We start from the raw sequence: 21,786 nt of genomic DNA, 5'->3' as shown, positions 1-21,786 counted from the left end.
TTGTACTTCCAGTGCAGTCCCACTGCAGACTGAGGAATGATTGGAAAGAGGCTTACAGATTTTGTTGGATAAACTTCTGACGAATTTCAGAAGTAATTTCCCTGGGATTAACTGTTGTTCTGACAAATGGAAATGGCACTGCCATGTAAGCACAAGGTGACACTGAGAAAAACCATAAAGGCATTCGAAGCACTTGGATTCCATAGGAAAAACCAGGAGGAGATGGGAGTCTGTGCTGCACTTGGGGCTGTGTGCATGGAGAACATGAGGGATGGCAGCAGTTCCTCAGGGAGTTTTGTGGCTTCTGCTGATCATTGCTGTGGTTTTTTAACAGGTCATTTCTGACCCCAGGCTCCGTGTGGAGATGGCTCTCCGAGAAGCTGGGCTGCATAAAACACTTTATGCAAGAGAGGTTTTGTCAAAACTTCCACCACCGAAGCTTCCAAGAAGAGACATGGAATCTACAGCTTTTAAAATGTAGAGCACCTCTCATGTGAGGGGCAGAGGAGATCAGGGGTCTGGTCTGGCCCGCAGTAAGCAAACCTTCTATCAATTCCCTTTGCTGTGTCCCATTCCAAAGCACACCAAGCCTCTCTGAGCTGTGCTGTGTCACACTGCACCTGCCTGGTGCAGGAGAGCCTGGGCTGTGTGCTGGTGTCCTGGGATTGCCCATGGCCCTTTCCACGGGGAGCTGGGACACCTTGCTTCAGGACTCCTACACACAGCACAGCCCATCTCACGTGCAGCACCTCGAGTAGGAATTCTTGGGATTTAACTGGCAGCACAAGTCCAGAATAGCTTTGCACAGCAGTTACTTTAGATTTTATTATGTTACATGAATAAATCCCACAACTTTCTTTCCAGGTTTCTTGAGAATTTGATTCTTTTAGTTATAAAATCTTCATTGCCGTGTATGTTTCTAATATTCTTTGTGATTGTCTATATTTAGAAGGCAACTTGCTGCATCATATTTACTGCAAACCAGTCATACAATTTCCTATTGCAGATTAGTTTTTCAGTATAAATTATAAATAGAGCTGGGATCTTTATTTCATTATTTTCTGGTGTGACAGACTCCTGAGAGTGAGCACAGGTTCAGCCCAGGAGCAGCATAATCCCAGTGTTGCAGCTGAGTTTAGTGGGGAAATGCTGCAGAGCCTGCCCTGAGCTGGGGGAGTGATGTCTTCTGGGCTCAGCCTCTGTGTGCTTGTGCTAAAATTACAATTCTGTGTATATTTTGCTTTTTATTTTGGTATCTCCTTTGGGGTAACTCGTTATTTTTAAAACACACTTGGCCACCTCACAACTGGCTGCATATTATTCCTGTGGGGAGATCAGAAGTGCTTTGCTGTGGGGAACAGACTGGCTGTGAGACAATTCCCAGGAAGGCATCATCCCAAACCTAGGCAGTTGGCTTTTTTCCCTTGCCCTTAAAAGCAGATCTGCAGGACTGAAAATGGGTAGGGGTGGCAGTTCAGAGCTCAGCTGTCTTTATGCCAGGGATGGGCAGTTCACTCTCAATCGTACTTTTATAAAGCTTGATGAGAATTTCTCTGTGAAAATTAAGCTATTTGGTTACAAGATAGACTACTTATTTGTGAATTTTGGTGAGAAAAGTGTCTTTAATGGAACCAGTGCCTGAAGGTCAGGTCCTCAGCTGACCACAGCTGGGTGCTGTGGTGTTCCCAGACTCTGGCATGTGTCTGTTTATGACATCTTTAAATACTGTAGGAATGAAAATCTGAACGGCCTTTGTAACAGCAGTAACAATAACTCTCACAAATACAGATTAATTTTCATGTCATTTACTTAGGTTTTGTCTTTATCCTTCCTGGAAGCTCGCTGTGGACAGGAGTGACCCAAACAGGACAGTTCATCACGGCGGCTGGAGCCAGGAGTGAGGAACCTGCGGCTCCGTCCCGCAGCCTCAATTCCTCGTCAGCGCACATCTGGTCGGTGCGGTTCCAGCGGCGCTGCAGGCCGGCAGCTCCCGGTGTGCGCTGGTTCGGGCCGCTCCCGGTGTCCGCTGGTTCGGGCCGCTCCCGGTGTCCGCTGGCTCCGCCCGCTCCGCACTCCGCGGGCCCAGAGTTGTCCCAGTTCCCGGAGCTGCCCCCGGTCTCCGGAGCTGTCCCGGTCCCGGTTCCCGGAGCAGGCTCCGTGTGCAGCCGGGCCCCCAGTCCCGCTCCGGGCAGCACCGGTGCCCGTGCTGTCACCGTCAGTCCGTGGGGCACAGGCCCAGGCGCTTGCGGATGAAGGCGGCGATCAGGCGCTGCGGCCGCTGCTGGTACTCCCACAGCACCTCGTGGGACGCCCGGATCTGGTCCCCCTCCAGCCGGTCCAAGAGCGCCACGCACACCACGGCGGCTGCAGGAGGCCGGAGCGCGCTCACCTCAGGACCCGGCCCGGCCCGGCCCGGCCCGTCCTGCCCGGCTCCACCTGCCCGGCCCGGCCCCTCCTGCCCAGCCCTCACAGCCCTCACGGCCCGGCCCCTCCTGCCCAGCCCTCACAGCCCAGCCCGGCCCCTCCTGCCCAGCCCTCACGGCCCGGCCCGGCGGCCGGGGCTCTGCTGCCCCGGGCTGTGCCCCGGCACGGCCGGACCAGGACCTGCTGTGGGGCCCGGAGGGGCGTGAGGGGAGCGAGCTGTTGGTTTTTCCAGCACGCACTCAGGTCTTCTAATGCTCACTTGGGTTTTATTGAGCTATGAAATTTGCTTTGGTGTCCTTTTCTAGATGAAATCATTAAGGATGTGTGTTTGGCCTTCTGGCACTGAAGAGGACCCATGGAGGGGGTTAAGCCTGTGCATGGGGAGGAGGTGGAAGCAACAGGACTTACCTTTGAGGCCACACAGTCCACACAGGGCAGCGAAGGCTGTGGACTCCATCTCAATATTCCTCACACCAGCATCATAAGCCCTCCTTAAGTACTCCAACTTTTTTTCACTGGAAAAAGAGCATAATGCACCATCCAATCTCCCCTGACCTGGAAAGGAAGCAGAGAACTGTCACTGTTGGCCTTGCATGGGGTCGTGGGACGCAGGGTGTAGGTGCAAATGCGAAGTCCAGCAGTGCCCAGATTCTGTCTGAGGCCCACAAAGTTTTCCTGTGAGCAGCTGGTTAATTCACATTCCCCTCAGTGTTAAAGCCAGCATGACGTGTCTCTGAATAGGGGAGGGATGACACAGGTTTCAGCATGGGTAAAAGGTGGAGTCAGCCCACGGCTGGGAGGCAGCAGGGCATGCTGTGCTCTGTGGGGACAGCCATTGCTGCCTATCAGCTGTGAAGGTCTGCCAGGTTAAATCCCAAAAATGCCAACTGACTGTTGAAGAGGTACAACAAGAATATGAGCACTGGGGAGAGAAACCCCTTTAATATGGGTTTAATTTTCTGCAGGGGCTGCTGTGGATGGAAGCTGGAGCTGCTTGCAGAGGCACTCCTGGTGCTGGTCGTGGGGCTGGGCCCGGGGCACTGGTGCTCCCCTGCTGCAGCCCGAGGCAGGTCTAACAGTGTGCTCAGCGTGGGCACCCATCCCCACCCTCTCCTGTAAGCCCTCAGGCTCTGGCTGTCCTGCTGTGTGCTCGGAGCAGAGACCTGTGCCCCGTGCAGCTCCTCCTCTCACAGCGCCTGCAGGCAATGGGACAGGCAAATGCTTACCTGAGGCTGGGCCAGCCTGGGACTGCCCTTCAGTTTATTGCTGCTCCTACTTTAATCCTCTCAAATGGCTTTTTGTTTAAATAAAATATGGACTTGAGCAACACACAGATGGCTGCATCTGCAAGCAGTTCTAAAGGTTTATAAATAGTGCTCAGATTATTAATTCTTCATCTATTACATTTCATCTACTCTGCAATCAGCATTTAATTTTGCAAAGGAAATGGTTCCAGAGTAACCAAAGTTTGTTTATGGAAATCTCACAAGCAACCTAATGTTTTCCTATCATTTGGTAGTTCTGAAGTGACAATCTTGCTGTAGGGGAACAGCTTGGTGGCAAACTCAGCAAGATGCAAGCAGAGGTGTGTTCTGAGGGTGCCCCCTGCTCTGCCCGGGCCCCCTCTCTGCCTGCAGCCCTCCTGGGGGTCCCTGGAAGAGTGGAAAGACTTGGCATTGCACGTGGTGAGGAAGGACAGACAAAGCTGGCTTTACCTTCGTAGAAGTCGTAGGTGCACATGGTGTGGCCGATGAGCGTGGGGAAGTCGGGGATGTCCCTGCTGCAGGCCAGCAGTTCCTCTGCAAGGTCCTTGTCCAGCTCGGTGCTGCGCACCACCACATCGTCCAGCACCACCTGCTCAAAGCGTGGCTGGAAGGAGGAGTCCACGGCCGTGTCAGTGATCACAACAGAGCCAGCCTCGATCCCTGTGGGAATGGAAGCTGAGGCTGCCAGAGCTCATAACACCTGTGTCCTGCTGTCAAACTTCAGCACAACAGGAGAATCTCAATAGATCTCTCTCTTCTTTTCAGCGAGTAAAGAAGATGTCAGGAAATAATTGAAATTCATGAAGTAGCACGGATGTACAAGTAAAATGTACAGAGTCAGCACAAGGTAAGTGATGGTGAGAATGTGCTGAGTGACAGGAGTTTAGCTGCTTCTGGCTTGCAGAGATCGTGTACCCCCAGCAGCTTGTGCAGGCATGGGCAGCACCACTGCCCCAGCCAGGAAACACAAATTCATTTGGGTCACAACCAATCCATGTTTTCTGTTTGGAAAGTGACACTTGGCTGTAGTGGAATCCAAGCCTTTGTACACTCTGAGAATGTGCACTCTGCCAAGCCAGTTGCTACAAGTTTTCTGGGTTTAACCCAAACCAAAATACCACATTTGATATTTAGAGACCTGACAAAATGCAAAAGTTCAGAACTGTATGACCTATTGCTGAGAGTTCTTTTAATACTAGCTGTTTTGCTCTGAAGAAAGACCATGAATTGCTTACCTAAGCCCCCAGAAGTACCGATGCGTATAATAGTGACATCCCGGCATTTTGCATGGTGCAGCAGTTTGATCAGCTCATGAAGCATAATGGAAATGGAAGGGATGCCCATTCCATGCTGTTGGAAGGAGAGAAAAGAGAAGCATCAGTCCCCATGAGGCTGCCACAGGTGACAGGTACATGACTGCAGTGAGCTCAGGGTTATGCTGTGGCCTTTTCTGCTGCTGATGCCAACAGCAATTTTTTGAGGGGGAAGAGACATCTTGGGGTCTTTTTAGTCTGTCCAAGTGAGATGTGTAACCTCTTCTCCTCCCCTCGATGCTTTAAAGGCTCTTCAAGTCAGTAGAGCTGGTGTTCATCCCTGGGGCTCCTGTGCAGGCACACAGATGGTGCCTGCCCTTCAAGGAGGGTCCACAAATACATCCCAACATCTGAATGCTCCAAGACCTCCCCCATGCTCTGCCAATCCTTACACCATGTGCTGACCTGCACTTTGTTTGCTCGTGCTCTGGGAGTGGTGAATTTGAATTTCAGTGAGGACAACCTGAGCTTTCACCTCTCTATGTGCCTTCCAGCCTGTCCTCACCCCACACTGGAGCATCTCTGCTACATTGCTGGGCACAAAGGACAATGGAAAGGTTTGTGTCCCTTGGTGAGGACAGGCTTCAGGGTGAGGTGTTTGCTGTATGCCTTGCAGGCTGCTGTCCTTCTTCCTGGCTCACAGTCCCTGGCCTGCTGCCCTTCTGTCCCCAGCACCTGCCTGGCTACCAGCTCCCCACTGCTGGCACTGGATTGTTCCCATCCTCCACGGACAGTGCTGCCCCACTCCCTCCTCTGCTGCTGTTCCCCAGGGCTGGCAGATGTTCTGCAGGCCTGGAGCTGCTGGGGCTTCTGCTGCATCTGCCCAGTGCTCCCTTGCTTGGTCATCTGTCTTCTGCTCCATTGCTAGACCAGCATCCTTTTCTTACCTTAACTTTTAAGTACAAAAAGCATTTGGTGTTGGAGTCTGGTTTTTCCTCTTGAAAATGCCTCACTTTTTTGGTTTTGCTATCATCTTCAAAAAGCAGAAGGAAGCATGTAAGGAAGCTCCATTGATTAAGGCACACAGCCAGTTTTTGTGTTGCTTTGTCTCCTTTCTCTTGGCTGTGGGACCAATGCTCTGTTTGCCTTGTATCATGTTTTAAATATGAAACCTTTTTGCATGTTGTTATTCTGAAACATCAGCCTAGCTTATTCACCAATGCCTAAAAAATTTATTCTCATTGTAAATATTCTGAGCTGGAATCTGTGTTCCTGCCTCCGTACATTTGAGCTCAGTTGTGTTTCTAAGCAATTTGCAGAAATGTGAGGTTGGCAGCTGCTCTGCATGATGCTCCTCGGGGTGGCCATGTGCTCTGTCCCATGTCCCCTTCTGCACTGGCCAAAGCTGATGCATGGCCACAAGCTCAGCAAGGATTTCCTTCTGGCTGTGTCACTGCTGCTGCCAGGCTGGGGAACAGCAAATCTTGTGGCAGTTCTCCCCCTTGGATCCTCTCAGACTGATTCCCTCAGGCCTGATTCCCTTGATCAGGATTGGTTTGGTTTTGTCAGAGGGACAAAACACGAACTCTGTTGTGTGAGTGATTTCATCTCCTGTGAATCACATTTCAGACTAATCTTGTGCCTGAAGAAATTGTGTCAGGACCAAGCCTTTGGGTGTGAGTGCTCCCCAGCACAGCCTGTGTTTGCTTTTCCCTTTGTTCAGTGCCAAAAATCCTGCTCTAAAAGAATAACTAATAATAAGGCCAGGTTTTTCTTTTAGAGCTTGTATCACTGTAATACTCTCAGCAGCGTTTCATAGTTCATGTGTGGTGAGAAGTGGTTTTGCCTCCCAAACTGAGCTGAGCAGAACACGTGCACGTCTGTTGTTAATGCGGCACTTTCCAAACGGAGAGTGCCGGTGCCAGGGAATGCTGTTCCAGCAGAAGCAGCTTTGCCATGGCTGGGAGCTTGCACTGGTGGCAGTGGCTGAACAGTGAAAAGAGGAAAAAAGTCTGCTGATGGGCGTTGGGGGAAGCAAAGGCGTGTGAGGGAGAGGTGGTGGCAGCCCCATCCCCGTGGCAGGCGGAGTGGGAGCTGGCACGGACAGGGCACAGCAGCAGCCCCTGGGCACGGCGCAGGACTCACGCTGATGGAGAGCACGGGCCCTGCCCGGTACATGGCGTAGCGGTCCGACCCTGCACACATGTCAGCCACGTCCTCGCCGGCAGCCGCCAGCCCCAGCTGCCGCTGCATCAACTGCGCAAACGCCCGCATCCTGTTGGGGCTGCCGCCAACGCACACAAACTGCAAAGAAAACATCGGGGTGGTACTGAGCTAGAACCAGGGCCGCGAGTCAGCCTGATTGTGCCACTGGTGGCTGCGCCAGGCGCACCTTCCCACAGAAAGCAGCGGGATGCCGCTTCCTCACCATCGCTCCAGGGACACTGAACAACTGAGGGTCTCAAAGCCAGGAGTTAACACAAAACCCAGGCTGGCACTCTGGCAGGGCGGGAACTACCCTGGATCTGGGCAGCCATACAGCTCCACAGCCTTGGGTATCAGTCCTAGGCAAGAAAATCTAAAATAATTCAGCAAATTTGAGTTGGTAGTATCACCACTGATAGCAAAGGAAACTCGGATGTTAATTTATTCTATGAACAGTGCTGACTGCAATTAGTGAGCACTGCTGATGGCACAGAGGCCATAAAGTCAGGGAGTAAAAAGGACAAATTTTACATATTAAAGGAAAATATGCTCGCTGAAGGTAGGAGGAGGGTGAGTGTGCAGCTGCCAGCGCAGTGCTGCTGGTCCTGCTGCCAGGGTACAGGGCAGCAGGAGCCCATGCTGTGCTGTGCCAGGCTGCTCCAGCCCTGGGCACCGAGGCTCTTTCCTCACATGACTAGGGAAAGAGTGGTTTGAAATGGAAGAGGATGTCATTGTGACAAGTCAGTTTTGACAGCAGGTCTCAGCCAAAAATGATATGACATCCTCCTTCCTTTGTCTCCAGCAGATGATGATCAAGATGATTTAGACAAATGCCTCCTCTGTCTGTCCTCCAACATGGGGCCCATATAAAATCAGGTTTTACAGAGCTACAGGTTTTTAAAAGGATAATTTTCTGTTGTGATTTCTGCCCAAAATAGACAAGGACAGACAACCTCCTTGCCCAGGCTGCCTTGGCTGCTGAGACCCTTAGCCGAGGAGCCAGACCCCGCCTCGTGGGAGCTTTGGCAGCAGCAGGGCCCCGGCACGGCCGGTAGCACCACGGGATGCACAGCGGGAGAGCCCGTGCAGGGGGAGCTGCTGCCTCGCTTTTGCACCTGCTCTTTACCTTGATGTCCCCAAACATTGCTGGCAGATCGTGCGTCTTCGTTCCCAAGTCCAAGTGGTACAGGACGTCCTCCTCCATCAAGTCCAGGTGTGGGTTTTTAACAAGGACCGGCCCACTCCTGCAGGCAGACAGCGAGGAGATGGGCTGGGGCACCAGGCAGGAGTGGGGCACTGGGCAGCCTGGAAGCTCCACGAGGGTACACACAGCCCTGGTGTGTAGTGTTGGGACCAGCTGTCTTTCTGTGCCAGGTAACCTCTTTGACATGTCTGTTATTCTATGTATATATTTGGCAAAAAATATGTCTCAGTATTTATCAATTTTGTCAACGGCAACTTTAGCTCTTTCTATTGCCAGCAATGTCCAGGGGTGATATACTGTGCTATTTTCTATGTGACAGTTTATTAAGCTCTTAGCAAATCAGGATTTCACACTTGTCCCAAATAACTGCCTGGCAGGGTGAGTGCAGACACTGCAGGCAGCCAGAGGCCAGCTTGCTGTCCCTTTCCACCTGCTTTAAGAGATGGGAAGCAACTAGCTAACAATACAGGTTAGTTTTATAAATGAGGCTTAAACGAAACCTGGAGAACATTTTTCTTCTCTTATTCAAACAAGCTCAGATGTTCCCCTGTTACTCACCCCGAGTAAGCTGTTGTTTCAGCCATAGCAGCTCCCAGAGTCAGCTGAAAGTGATACCCTGCAGAAAAGGTAAGGAAAACACTGCCTGTGTCCTCAGCTGTCAGGGTTTAGAGCTCAGAAGAGGTTCCAAGGGGCTCTGCAGGGGGTTAAATACCTCCTGTGCTTTGTGCAGCTCAGGTGCCAAGGTTCCTCCTTGCTGGCATGGGTCCTCCCAGATTGGCTTTTTGTGCAGGTGCGTCACCAATAACCTTGACTGGCAGCCCTAGGGCAAGAGCTGGTGACCTGCTGGTCCTCTGGCCAGTGACCTTGTGCCCTCTGGCCGGTGGGGTGGGCACTGGGCACGTGGCTGCCCATGTGCACCATGTGGAGATGGTTTGTCCCAGCTGGATGGAGGTTGCTAAGCTCCCACCCTGGCTGTGTTTCTTGGCCCTGGGGACTGAAGGACACTGACAGCCTGGCCACTGCTTCTGGCCTGGACACTTCCACTGGCTGAGCTGTTCTCTGGCCTCAGAAGGTGCAAATCCAAAACGTCCCTGCATTTGTCTGGGGTGCACCAAAATGGGATTTGGGCTGCAGCCAGCCTCCAGCCCTGCTCAGAACAGCTCCTGGACCACCAGGCTGGCCTGGGGAAGCTGATTTCCCTCACAGTGATGCCCAGACAGTTCTGTTGGCTCTCATGGTCCACCCAGCCCCATCTCAGCCCAGGAGCCCATCAGAGCAGTGTGTGGTGTGCCAGGGGAAGCCTTGCACAGGTCCCAGTCCAGAGTGCTCGTGGGGCTGTGGGATGAGTGTGTGATGCTCCTGCAGGAGCAGACTGGAGATACTGCTCCTGCCTCCTAGCAACAGGAGCCACTGCCCTGGAAGATATTTAGGCAGCTGCTGGAGGGGCAGAATCTGGCATTTGCTGTTGGCGTCTGGGAATTATCAATGGAAGCTCTGATAATGAGAGAAGTTCCAGATACTTAATTACTGGGTGAAAGCACATTGTATGGGGCTCACTTGCACCCTGCATTCAGGCAGTTAAGCTTAGTCCTCCTAATAGGGAGGGACAGAAATTATAGTAACTGAGGAAGCCTTTCCCTGAGCAAATACCCATTTTGCTACCCATCCAAACCTTTTAAATTGCAAAACCCTGTGAAAAATAAGCAAACATTGCAAGCCAGTGGCCTGAAACATGTAAATTGGGTACCTTGCCCAAGATAGGGTCAGGATAGAGAAGAGGAAGGAGCAGAGCTCTCAGGGATATTTCAGGCTTGCTGGAGTTATACCAAAGGCAGGCTGAAAGGATTTCTCTGCTCTGATGACGTTCTCCCTCCCTGGATGCTGTTCACATATGCCTGCCAAAAATGACTTATTACTGATGCTCCACAGCACTCCTGAAGAATAAGGATCTGGAGACTCTTTTCCCTTTCAGAAAGCACCAGATTTGTGCGAGGGGCACAGAAGAAGTTTCCTTGGTGCTGCACACACCTTCTGCCTGTCAAAGTCACTTGGTGCAATTGCTGTGGTGTCAGGCACACAGTGGATTTCTCACTGGGCTCCATGCAGAGCTTCCAGTCATGTCCAGTGAGAGTTACCTGATCTGGGGAACAGAAGCAGAAGGGTTTGCTGCTCTTTGCCAGAGGCGGCCGGGAATGCTCTGTAGGAGGTGAGATCAGGCTGGGGCTTCCTGTGGATTCTTCTCCTTCTCTGGTCTCGTTTGGTGGAGGAACATGAGGCCCTGGCCCTGCAGCCACCTCCAGCACGGCTGGGCAGGGCTTTCATCAGGGAGCAAGGGTTCAGCAGAATGGTGGGTGGATGGACAGACAGCTGGACACCTGAGTGACCCTGTGGCAGGGCATGAGTGCTCCCACACACTGCTGGGCTGGTAAAGGCAGTGCTTCCGTGTCTCCCTTCCATGGCAGAAGATTTCTGGGCACATGTAGAAGGGTCCACACCTGCACGGTTCAAACCATCCCACGATAAAGCAATTTTCCCAAGCACATGGACGGCTTCTTAAATATTTTCTTATGAAAATGAGTGTTCCAGCACAGCCAGCTGGGACATCCCTGCCTGGTGATCAGCAAAGCCCCTGCCCTGCCCTGCTGCAGCCTCTGCCCATGGTGTGCTCGGTCCCAGGCAGGGACCTCCCCTCTGCTGGGAAAAGGGACAAGATTTTGGAGGGTGGCCCTGCTGAGTGAGCAGGGACAGAGTCCCCTGGAGCCACAGCTCTATCTGGAATGTCAGGCTGAGAACTGGCGGGCAAGCAATGTTCCTGTGGTGTTTGTCCCAAGGTAAAAGGAACCAGTGTGTTCTGTTTAAGTAAACATGATTGCACCAAGGGAAATGGTTGGATTGTGCTTTTGGCTTCCCAGAAGTGACATTGAAGAGAAGGGATAGCAGCCACCACCATGGCCATTCAGGTTTCAGGGCCTATCTGGCTCAGCTCAGCTCCCTGCCTGGCCAGTATGAGAAGTCCCTCGCCTTTGGTTCCTTCATCTGATTATTTTTCCCATGGTTGTTCTTTGGGATGGCTTTCAGTAAATCCCAAACTGAAGTGTGGCTGTTCTTTTCCTACTTCTCCTGCTTGCCATGGCAGAGGCTGCAGAATGGAATGGATCAGAATAACACGAATCAAAATGAATTGAATAGAATAATGGACTAGGATAGGATAAAATACTGAAATAAAATGCTTTCAGTTGGAAGGGACCTGCAGTGCTGATCTAGCCCGGCTACCTGCCTTTTTCTCCTCTTCGAGGCAGCATGAGGAGGTGGGGATGGTGAGAAGCAAAGAGCACTGCCCCAAGTGAGAGTGTTTGTTTGTGCCTGATTCAGAGCTAAATCCAGCCTCTCCAAGTGCCAGGCAGTGGAGCTGTTACCATATGTGCTAGAGATGACAAATAAAGCACGATGAAGTGTACGGCACAGTAACATATGGCAGTGTAGACAGGCTCTCGGCAAGGGAAGAGCTGGGGAGAGCCAGCGCTCCCGCCCATCCCACACCTCTTGTCATGTTAAATGCAATTTTAGAACAGACAGCGATGGCAGGCTGTGCTCGGCAGGAGCTCGCACCGCCGTGTCCTGCCAGGGCTCTGCCTTGCTCGCAGCAGCTCCTGCTCCCCTCGGCTCGTCCCTGCCTTCCCTCCCGCGGTGCTGCTGCTGCTGCAGCTCCCCGGAGCCGCTGATGGATGAGCTGTTCCAGTGCCTGGAGCTCTGCCCTGTCTGCGGCTGGCAGGAGGGGCAGGGGTGCCCAGGAGCTCCTCCAGGCAGGGATGTGAGCCTGTGCTCAGCTCACAGCTCTGCTTCAATAGAGAGAGCTGATGAACGTTCGCAGTCCGAGGGATGACTCGTGCATTCCTCCACCGATGATTGCTGGCAGCCGGCAAGAGGCAGCAGCAGAAGCACCGGGGAGTGTTTTACCTGACAGGAGGAAGGCCGTGTGCCAGCAGCACAAAGATTTCCTGCTCCCCTTACCAGCCCTGTGCTGCGGAGCCAGGAAAGCGAACACAGGCAGCAAAATGTGGATTTTTATCAGCTGTTTGCTCTGGCTCCATGTCTTGCCTTGTTTATTATTGGTATAAAGCTGCTCTTGGCATTGGGAGCAGACAGTAAAACACTCTCCAAAGGAACCAGGCTCCACAAAGCCTCGGGGCACTCGAGTAACTGCAGCTTGTCAGGACGTGCTTCCCCTGAGGGGGAACACTACGCAAAGCCATTTATTTCAGGCAGAAATCAGCTGCCTGACCTGTGTGGCTGTTCAGGATTTATTCAGGAGCTGCTGGTCTGCCGGTCCCGTGTCGCTCCCAGGAAGAGCTGAGACTGCAGCTGCTCCACTGCAGGAATGTTCCTTAGAGTTGTGGACAAGTCACTTTTCCCACCCTTCCCTCTCTGCAGCCTTGCCCATGGCGGTGGGATTCACCCTGGGAACAGGCAGGGATTGCCTGTCCTGCCCCAGAGCTGCCAGGGCAGGTGAGGGGCTGTGCCCACGCTCTGGGTGTCCTGTGCCCCAGGAGGGCAGGACCAGGTCTGCCCTTGCAGGTTCAGGGAGCACCAGGCTGGCCCTGCACATGCCTTGGGAAAAGGGCTCTGCTTGGATTTAAACCCAGTAGGTTGGTGCTGTTTGCTGCAGGAGCAGGGGTCCTGCTCCGGCTCTGCCTGGCTCCACATGGATTGCTGCTGCCCATCCTGGACAGAATCCTTCCCTGGCCCCACATGGCTTCACTTCAGCAGGAAATGTTGCTTCTGGCATCCTGCTTCTCCCAAGGCTGAGTTCCTTTCGTGCCTCCAGGCAGGATGAAATTGAAGTGAGAAGGAAGATGAACAGTGGGGCAGTTTGGCAACAGGGACCTCTCATCCGCTCTGGCTAGGTTCCCCCTTGTCTTCCTCCATGCTGCTTTTTGTTCCCTTCACACTGCAGGGATGGGTGAGCTATTGCCTGCTGGGAGTAGCCACAGAGGTTTGTGTAAATGCCCAGTTTGCTGAGACAGAGCAGGGATGTGGCTCCAGAGACCGGCTGTGGTGGGAGCAGACACAGAACCAGCGGTGGAACCTGCAAGTGAGCCCCTCTCTGCTTGCTCTGCTCCTGCCCTGTGCTTCTCTGCTCTCCAGCCTTTGAATCTACATGATGCCTGGGGTTTATTCTCTCTTTTTCTTTTCTTTTTCTTGCAAGGGTATTTTTATCCTTTTGTCTTTCGCTCTTTGGGCTTGTGGGTGCCTGTTGCAGCCGCCAGTGCCTGTGGGTGCAGGCAGGAGGGAGGGCTGGGAGGAGATTCGGCCGCAATAAGGCAAATGACGCAAGGCCTGAGCACAGTTCAGAAAGTCACGCTGCTTGTCAAGCCCAATCACGTCTCACAAACAGGACAGGGAACAATTTCCCATCAGGAAATGTGGGGGGCTTGGGTGGCTGAGCCCCAGCCCTGTGCCCCCCAGGCTGCCCTCCTGCCCGTGTGCCCCACACTGATGGAGTGCCCACAGCTGGAGCAGGGCTGGAGCATGGCATGAGGAGATCCTTGGCCCTGGCAGTGTGGTGGTCTTGGTGGTAGCTGCTGGATTTGTCAGGCTCTGAGCTCACTGAGCAGGGCTGTTCAGACACTTCCCTGCATTCCATGGGGATCAGGGACTTCCATGCAAGGGCAGACTTACACTGGCCCCACTATTTCAAAACGAAGCATCCAGACCCTACTTTATCCAACTTTATTGAGATGGAAATAGCTAAAGGGAATAAGTGCTGGTTCCAGAGGAGGCACTTAGTTCTGCTGGTGCTGGCTCTGCATTTCAGTGCCCTGTGGAGATACATGGAAGACCCCAGCAAAACCATCCCTGCCTTTCCTCCCTCTTCCCTGTACCCAGGTAAACCAAGCAGGCTTGAAGTCTGGGTTTTTTCCTTTTTCAAACAATTCCTTTCATTTTCCCTGTGTTTATCGTATTTTCTGTCCCTGTGTCCTTTCTCCTTCTCCTCCAGGAAGGCTGGAGAGGGAGAGTTTGTCCTGCACCCCTCCCTGACCTGCTCCACCAACACGGGAGCCTGAGCCAGCACTGGGCAGGCAGAGACCATGGAGCTGGAGACAGGTGGGAGAAGCATGATGGGGGTTAAAAATAATCACATGAAAATCAAAGGGATCTCTTGCAGCCTTCAAGATATATCCCTGCCTTTCTCTGCAACTCTGAGGACCTTGAGGCAAGTACCTTGATGCATCTGGCACCTTCATGCTTCACCAAGGTTTTTAAGGTTTAAAACACCATGCTCAGGTGTGCACACCTTGGGGCAGGGCTGGCTGGGATGGCACTGCTGGCTGTGCTGCCAGAGGAGATTCTCAGCAGGAGCATCTCTGTGCCAGGGGCCCTTGCTGGGCTGAGGGGTCCTGTGGGTGCCCAGTGGGCTCTGTGCAGGTGCCGAGGGTGGCAGGACAGCCCAGCTCCTTCTGGGAGAGGTGGAACTGTCTCACTGCTTGATGCCAGAGCTGTTCCAGCTATGCTGCATTTCTGACATGCAATAATACTGTGCATTTCCCTGGTGTGGGAAGGTCAGGACCAGAAGCAGAGCCCTGCAGTGGAAGGCAGGCCTCTCCAGCATCCTGCACTTCAAAATATGCAAAAGCAGATGTCAGCAGTGCTTGCACTGGTCTGAAGAATGTATAAAGAGATATTCTAAAACACCTTAATTGTGATTTAAATGACGAGCACAGAGCATTGATCTCTGTCAGATAAAGCACAGGGCAGATCTGGAGCCCATGTGCAGTGGGATGTGCAGTGCTGCCGGTGGGGAGTGGGCAGGGAGCCCCTCCTGGTGCTGGGAGGCTCGGGGTGGATGTCCGTGTGTCCCAGAGCCGGGCACTGGAGTGGAGGCAGCTCTGTCACCCCATCCCTCCTGCCCGGTCCTTGCTGCCAGCCCCAGCACTGCCTGTGGCAGCAATTCCTGACGGAGTGCCCAGGGAAAAGCGATGGCTAACGAGGGAATTCATGACAGATTCTGCATCCTATTTACCAGGAGTTAATTTTCAGAGAATATTTCCAGGCGCCTTTCAGCGTCTCCGGCTGGAGACTGGAAGGAAGGAGACAGGTGCCACCTTGTGTGGAAACGTTTCTCCGTGCAGCGGGCACAGAATTCCTTTCCCCCTTTTCTTTTAGGCGGCGTCAGTGCAAACTCCTCCCAGAGGCAGAAGGCAGGCCGCCCTCGCACAGCCCCTGCCAGCTGCTGAAAAGCCGCAGCAGCACGGAGCCCTCCCAGAGGCGGGGTCGGGGGACGCACTCGCTCAGTGACAGCGAGTGAAACCCCCAGGAACGGGAGGAGTGTCCGGGGACGAGAGGCTGGCCACGAGCTGGAGACCTGCTCTGGCAGCCCAGAGACCCTCCCGTGTCCTGGGCTGACCCCAGCGGAGGCAGCAGGGGAGGGGGGATTCTGCCCCTGTGCTCAGGTGTGACCTCACCTGCAGAGCTGCCCCAGCCCTGGTTCCGACATCACAGAGACCTGGAGCTGCTGGAGAGAGCCCAGAGGAGCCGCGGAGCTGCTCCAGGGCTGGAGCCCTCCGGAGCCAGGCTGGGGAGCTGGGGGTGCTCACCTGGAGAAGGGAAGGATCCAGGGAGAGCTCAGAGCCCCTTCCAGGGCCTAAAGGACTTAAGAGAGCTGGGGACAAAGTTTTTAGCAGAGCCTGTTGTGACAGGACAAGGTGTAAACTAAAGGAGGAGAAGGCCCTGGCACAGGTTGCCCAGAGAAGCTGTGGCTGCCCATCCCTGGAATTGTTTACACAGCAGTTTGTCCGTGCTTCCCACCCCCTCACCCAGCTCTTGCTGTGCCCTGGAGCTGAGCTGGGGCAGCAGCACCCTGCTATGTGCCACACCACATTCCAGCCATAGTGGAACCCATAGGGGAATAACCTCCCAGAAAGGACCTTGCAGCCAGCTGGATGGCGCTGGGCTCACGCAGGGAGAAGGATACGAGGCAGGCTGTACCCTCTGCCATGCCAGTCACACAAGAACTGAAGAAATCTGGGCCCTCCCAAAGTGGTTTATTTAAATACAACAGCACCTCATGGCACACACTGTGAGTGCTGGGCTGTCTGCCCTCTGATACACTGCTGGGTTATTTCTGTCACCTCCAGTATTGACAGACATTCTCCCTCTGTCCCTTTCCAGCTGTCCAGAAGCATCACAGTGAGCAGACTTCAGTTCCCTGTCCTGAGTCAGATAATTAATGACTTGTCTTCCCCTAACCAGCCTCTTAATCGGCTATTGGAGAGGAGAATCAACTTGATGTCCGGCTTTAGGAGAACAAAGTGATGAGAACTGTCCTCCCTGCTCCTGCTCCCTCAGCCTGTCCTCCCGAGGGAGCGGCAGGAGCGTCCAAACACGCCCTGGCACGGGCGGGACCGAACGGCCACTGGGAGCCACCCTGTGCAGCTGCTGCTGTGCCTGGAGTGGGGCCAGGCGGTGACCGAGCCTTGTCCTCCTCCTTTCTCCTCTCCTCTGCCGCATGGACCAGTTGGACAAACCCTCCACCGCCCCTCGTGTGCTGGCACTGCGGGCAGCCAGCACCGGGAGCCCTCCTGGAGCCCCGGCCCGATGTACTGGTACCGGTACTGGTGCTGGTAATGGTGCTGGTGCTGGTAATGGTGCTGGTACCGGTGCCGGTGCTGGTGCTGGCAGCTCTCCCCGACCACCCCCGAGCTCCTGCTCGCCCAGCCTGGCCCGGCCCCGAGCGGGCAGGGAAGGCTTTGGGATCGTGCAGCTGAGCCTGGCAAGGGGACACGAACAACATGTGTTACAAGCCCTGGAACTCAAATATTTTGGTGCTATAAATGTTAGCAACGAGAGCTCTCGTTACATTTAAATGCCAGATGACAGAAGCAGAGGCCAAAAAAAGCTCCTTCCCAGCCCAGCAGAAGGAGAGGGGGCGAGTGCGCCGGCGGGACACAGGGCTGGCTCTGGGGACCCCCGCCGTGGGCACGGGGACAGCCTGGGGACAGGGGGCTGCTGGTGCACTGGGCAGCGCTGGTGATGGGCTCGGCACCGGGCTGGGACAGCGAGCGGGGCACCAGCCCCAGGCACAGAGAGCTCCTCCAAACCCCACGTTTGGTGCTGGAAATGGAAACGAGCTCGCCGGCATTTCCACCCTGATCCCCCGTCCCTCCATGGGCTGAACCTTGGCCTGCAGAGGCTTCCCCCCTCAGCTCGGGAGTAGCTTTCATCGTTTATGTTTCGGCGTAATTTCAATAAATTCCAGTTGGCCGTTCCTGAATAACACCCGGAGCAGAAAGGAACTGTGCAGCCCTGTGAAGCGAATCTTTGCAATTAGAGAACTCGAGCACTTTTTGGTGGGTGTTTTGCTGAAAACAAAGCACTGCATGTGATGGGTTTGGAAAGCACAGGACTAATTACCAGTGCTATTTTAAAAAATGGCATGAAAATGAGTTATGCTGCTAATGCTCAGATGCAAGAACATGGTCTGCTTAATTTAATAATACTGTGTAATTTGTGTAAAACCAAATTGGTAGCAATTATACATTATTGTTAATTACTTGGAGCCGGGTTCTCCTCTCTGTGCTCACGCTGACTTGCACCTGGCTCCCCAGTGCCCCCAAGTCCGCGGGGTCTGTGATGTGAAGATGCACACGAGGTAAGGACCTGACAAAGGAGAGCTGGGGACGGTGCTGGGGGTGAGGCTCTCTCCAGAGCTGCCGGGACAGCAGGCATGTCCCCGTGCTGTCCCCACACTCCTGCAGTGTCCCGGGGGTCAGAGGAGCTGTTGGGACAGGTCTGCCCGGCTGCTCCCGCAGCCCCAGCGCGGCTCCTTTGACTCACACGCCTGACTCACAGACGCCACATGTACTCCCATCACATTTATCTCAGCTAACGACTCGAACAAGCTCTTTAATTTCAGACCCCAGTGCTTCCTGGGCTTTTCTCAGCAGCTGTGCTCGGGCCAGTTGCTGTGCTGGGAGGGGCAGTGATGCAACTTCACGACGGTGCAACTGCCAGGATTGCTTGTTTGCATGCATATATACAGATATATATTTAGAAATTTCCTCAAGGCAGAAGAAAATAATTCATGACAAGCAGCAGCATGGAAGGTCACCTGGATTATTATTTCTGTACCGCAGCTCACCTCTAGCATATAAGCAAAGTCTTTAAGTGCTGATGTTAATAATGCTAAAGAGTTAAAAACCTCAGCAGCTCTGAAGGCAATTATCAGGCTGGCTTTGTCATGCACAGCCTCATTTTGTGTGCTACAACAAAATGATACTTTACTGTGTATTTTAGAAGGAATAACAGTGTTTGTTAGTGGTGTATTTTTGCTGTTGGGCTCTGTCTGTCCTCAGGGTCCCCCTGTGTGGTGCTGCTGGGCCGGACCCCCAGCCCTGCCTGCTCCCCTCTGCTGTTCTGGGGCAGCACTCACTGCTCTGCAGAGCTTGAAAAGGCACAGGAGTCTAAAGGGAGATGTTTTACCAAATGAGGGGCCTGGTCTGGGCTCCTGCAGCCCCGCTTTGAAACATTTCCTCCATGGCATCTTTCAGCTGTGTGAGCTGTTTCTACACTCCCAGAGCATTGAAAAAGTGGTCTGACTTGAAATCCCAGCTGCTCCAGACAGAGGCAGAATTTATGAAGAACCAAGGCAGTTCAAGTTACCATGGAAATTGTTTCAAAACACAGAAGCCAAATTTTGCTATACTTGCAGTCTCGGGAGGGTTTCTGTGTGGAAGGATGACAGGGTGAACCTGCCCCACAGCTCAAGGTGTTCTGGGGCCCACAGACTTCTGAAAACCACGGTATTTGCATAACATTAATATGTTTATTCTGATGTCTGTGGGTAGCAATTTGTGACCACAGTGCTCCTTTCACATGGACATGCCATTATTACACCTGATTAATGCAAACATTGTCCAGGAAGAAGTTCCAGACTGTTCCCCAGTATGGAAAAGCCATACGAGGTTCTCCTGCTGGGAACTGGAAGACCTCAAATTTAATCACACTCTACTCCTTGAAAAGCTGTGCAAAGTCAGCTGTGTATGAATATCCCCATCAAATCCACTCCACCTTTCCTTGGGGGACTGTAAAATACCTGACAAGCCAGATGCTTTACCAGCCTCACTGTGCCAGCATGGCATCCGAGGCACAGACACAGCCCTGTGATCCTCCCCAAATCTCAGAACTGGCACTTCTGACTCTGAGATGGCACTGCCAGCCACTAACCCTAACACTTTGTTATGGTATCCCTCTCAGACTGCAGCCTTGTGTTTTTCCCCAAATAACAATATTGCAGATAAAATTCTACTTACAGCTGGAATTTCCTATCAACAATCATGTTACCTATAGAAAAGGTAATTGAAAAAACTCTGCACTGTTTGTAAAGCAAATTTATTTGTAAGGATGCTTATGATGATAAATAAAAAGTGGCATTCAAAAGAACAGAAGACTATCCTGTTTATAGATTATGCTGAAATTACTTCAGTAACCAAGTTCTACCCTCTGTTTCACTATTAATTAGGAACCAGTGGCATGTAAACTGTACATGATCCAGCTCCAGGAGGCTGTGGGCAGGAGCTGCCTGATCCCAGTTCCCAGCACTGGTTCCCCCCGTGGCTGTGAACGAGCACTTAGCAACAGCTGTCCCTCGGTGAGCCGTGCGTGGGTTACTCAATGACAGCTTCCAAAATTCGTTTTCTTCCACTAGATGTAAAGCAGAAACCTTTTCACGCGAATCGCTCCTAAGCCGTGCGGCTCGGCTGTCTCCTGGGACGCCTGCGAGGGCTGGCTCAGCCCAGCAGCGTCGCCCTTTCCTGGGAGCTCGGAGAACCACACGGGCCGTGCTGTCAAAAGTGCTTCAGGCTGCAAATAAGCAGGTGGGTGTTGAGAAGTGTTGGCTGCCAACACCACCTGTGGGGCCTCGAGGGAAACTTGGCACTTCTGGAAATGTAGCTGTTTGGTTAAATTTTGAAAAGCTGTATTAGATACCCAACCTTTAGTGTTCTCTTTTGGAAAATGGTCCTTGTTAGAGCTGTATTTTCTGCCGAGGAACACCTACACTTGAGCTCCTTGAATGTCACATTCAGCTACTTGGCAGTACACCGTGGAAAATCACTGGCCTTGTGCTGTTGAGCCAAATGTAGACCTATTTGTATTTTTAAGGGAATTAGTATTCTTTTCTCTGTTTAAAACATTCCTATTACTCATAGTGAGTCAAATCCTGGCCCCGTTTGGAGGGCTGTGCATAAATGGGCTGTATGTACAAAGGAGCTTCATTGGGAGCTCTTTCCAAACCCTCCATCCACCTGGCTTTTCCCAAGGGAATGAGCATTCACCTCCTGCCCTGGCACCACAGCTGATTGCTGCCCATGCTGTCCCAGCCTGTGGGAAACCCAGAGCAGTGCTGGGCACATACCCTGTGCCATGGGGCTGGGCACATACCCTGTGCCATGGGGCTGGGCAGAACCTGTGTGCAGCACCAGCTCAATAACAATTGGGAATTTCTCATGGACTTGGTCTGCTCAGGATTGCCTGGACTTTTTTAACATGTAGGATGTCATGTCCTTAACCCATCACATCATAATGTAAGAGCTTTGTTGACAGGAATTGGATGCAGTTATTCTGGAAATCCGCTTCATTTTCCCATTTAGGAAGACGCCTGTGCCTTTCCAGGCACCTCAGTGACGTTGGCTCAGTGCAGCTGGCACGGGGACATTGGTTCCACACAAAGTCAGGGTGTTTGCTTCATGGTGACCTCAACACACCTGCGGGTGTCCCTGCCCATGGCAGGGGGTGGAACAAGATGGGCTCTAAGATCCCTTCCAATCCAAACCATTCTGGGATTCCATGGCTTGGAGTAGGATTGAAGTACCATGGTTGGAAGACTATATGATTTTGGGGAATTAAGTCAGGTGGATGAGGGAGGGTTAAAACTTCGAGATGAAGGAAGACACCTTCAACCTTAAAAATTATGATGTGGCAAAAACTACTTTATGAATGATTTGGTGTGAAAATTGGAATCAGATTATTTTTTTAATAAAATGAAGCACATCAGTCTTGTACCAGGATATTCGCAGTCTGGCCCAGCCCTGGGCTGCTGTGCCCAGCTGTGGCTCCTCAGCACAGCAGGGCCAGGAGCTCCTGGAGCCGAGCAAGGGCTGGAGCATCAGGAAAGGCTGAGGGAGCTGGGGCTGCTCAGCCTGGAGAGGAGCCCCGGCTGAGAGGGGCCTCGGCCCTGCGTGTCCCTGGGTGTCCCTTGGTGTCTCAGTGTGTCCTTGTCTATCCCAGTGTGTCCCTGAGTGTCTCTGGGTATCCCCGAGTGTCCCTTGGTGTCCCAGTGTGTCCCCTGTCTGTCCCAGTGTGTCCCTTGGTGTCCCTGGGTGCAGGGAGGGCTCTGCTCCAGGCCCAGCCGTGGCACCAGAGCCCCGGGCAGGGGCTG

General features: G+C 53.0%; 2 protein-coding genes and 1 long non-coding RNA gene across 12 annotated transcripts in view; 2 read left to right on the top strand and 1 right to left on the bottom strand.

Moving 5' to 3' along the window:
- CCDC148 (coiled-coil domain containing 148) overlaps positions 1–1,955 on the top strand; it is a 47,591-nt gene extending 45,636 nt beyond the window's left edge. For 5 of the 7 annotated variants that reach the window (XM_088168469.1, XM_088168470.1, XM_014890640.2 and 2 more), the window contains one exon: positions 335–1,804. In XM_088168469.1, coding sequence (XP_088024595.1) covers positions 335–481 — 147 coding nt within the window. In that variant the 3' untranslated portion in view covers positions 482–1,804. The other 2 variants (XR_015804938.1, XM_088168471.1) reach the window with 1 other exon arrangement.
- On the bottom strand, positions 1,790–9,077 carry UPP2 (uridine phosphorylase 2). 2 transcript variants are annotated; one of them, XM_014890639.2, is made up of 7 exons: positions 8,910–9,077; positions 8,274–8,391; positions 7,088–7,246; positions 4,925–5,039; positions 4,140–4,349; positions 2,833–2,979; positions 1,790–2,364 (listed from the first exon to the last, which is right to left on the bottom strand). In XM_014890639.2, the coding sequence occupies exons 1-7, from the start codon at positions 8,933–8,935 to the stop codon at positions 2,216–2,218; spliced, it is 924 nt and encodes a 307-aa protein (XP_014746125.1). In that variant the 5' UTR covers positions 8,936–9,077; the 3' UTR covers positions 1,790–2,215. The 2 variants fall into 2 exon arrangements, with proteins under 2 accessions (XP_014746125.1, XP_088024600.1); XM_088168474.1 differs by having other exon boundaries at positions 8,274–8,547; positions 8,910–9,061.
- Positions 2,975–19,795, top strand: LOC148223255 (uncharacterized). 3 transcript variants are annotated; one of them, XR_015804942.1, is made up of 5 exons: positions 2,975–4,536; positions 13,306–13,443; positions 14,167–14,237; positions 14,350–14,565; positions 16,521–19,795. It is a non-coding gene; the product is annotated as an uncharacterized LOC148223255 (long non-coding RNA). The 3 variants fall into 3 exon arrangements; XR_015804941.1 differs by lacking the exon at positions 13,306–13,443; XR_015804940.1 differs by having other exon boundaries at positions 13,306–14,237.
- The last annotated feature ends 1,991 nt before the right edge of the window (positions 19,796–21,786 follow it).

This window comes from Sturnus vulgaris, chromosome 7, assembly GCF_052056855.1.
Source record: "Sturnus vulgaris isolate bStuVul1 chromosome 7, bStuVul1.hap1, whole genome shotgun sequence".
Taxonomy (NCBI): domain Eukaryota; kingdom Metazoa; phylum Chordata; class Aves; order Passeriformes; family Sturnidae; genus Sturnus; species Sturnus vulgaris.
This window is presented reverse-complemented; position numbering and strand designations above follow the sequence as displayed.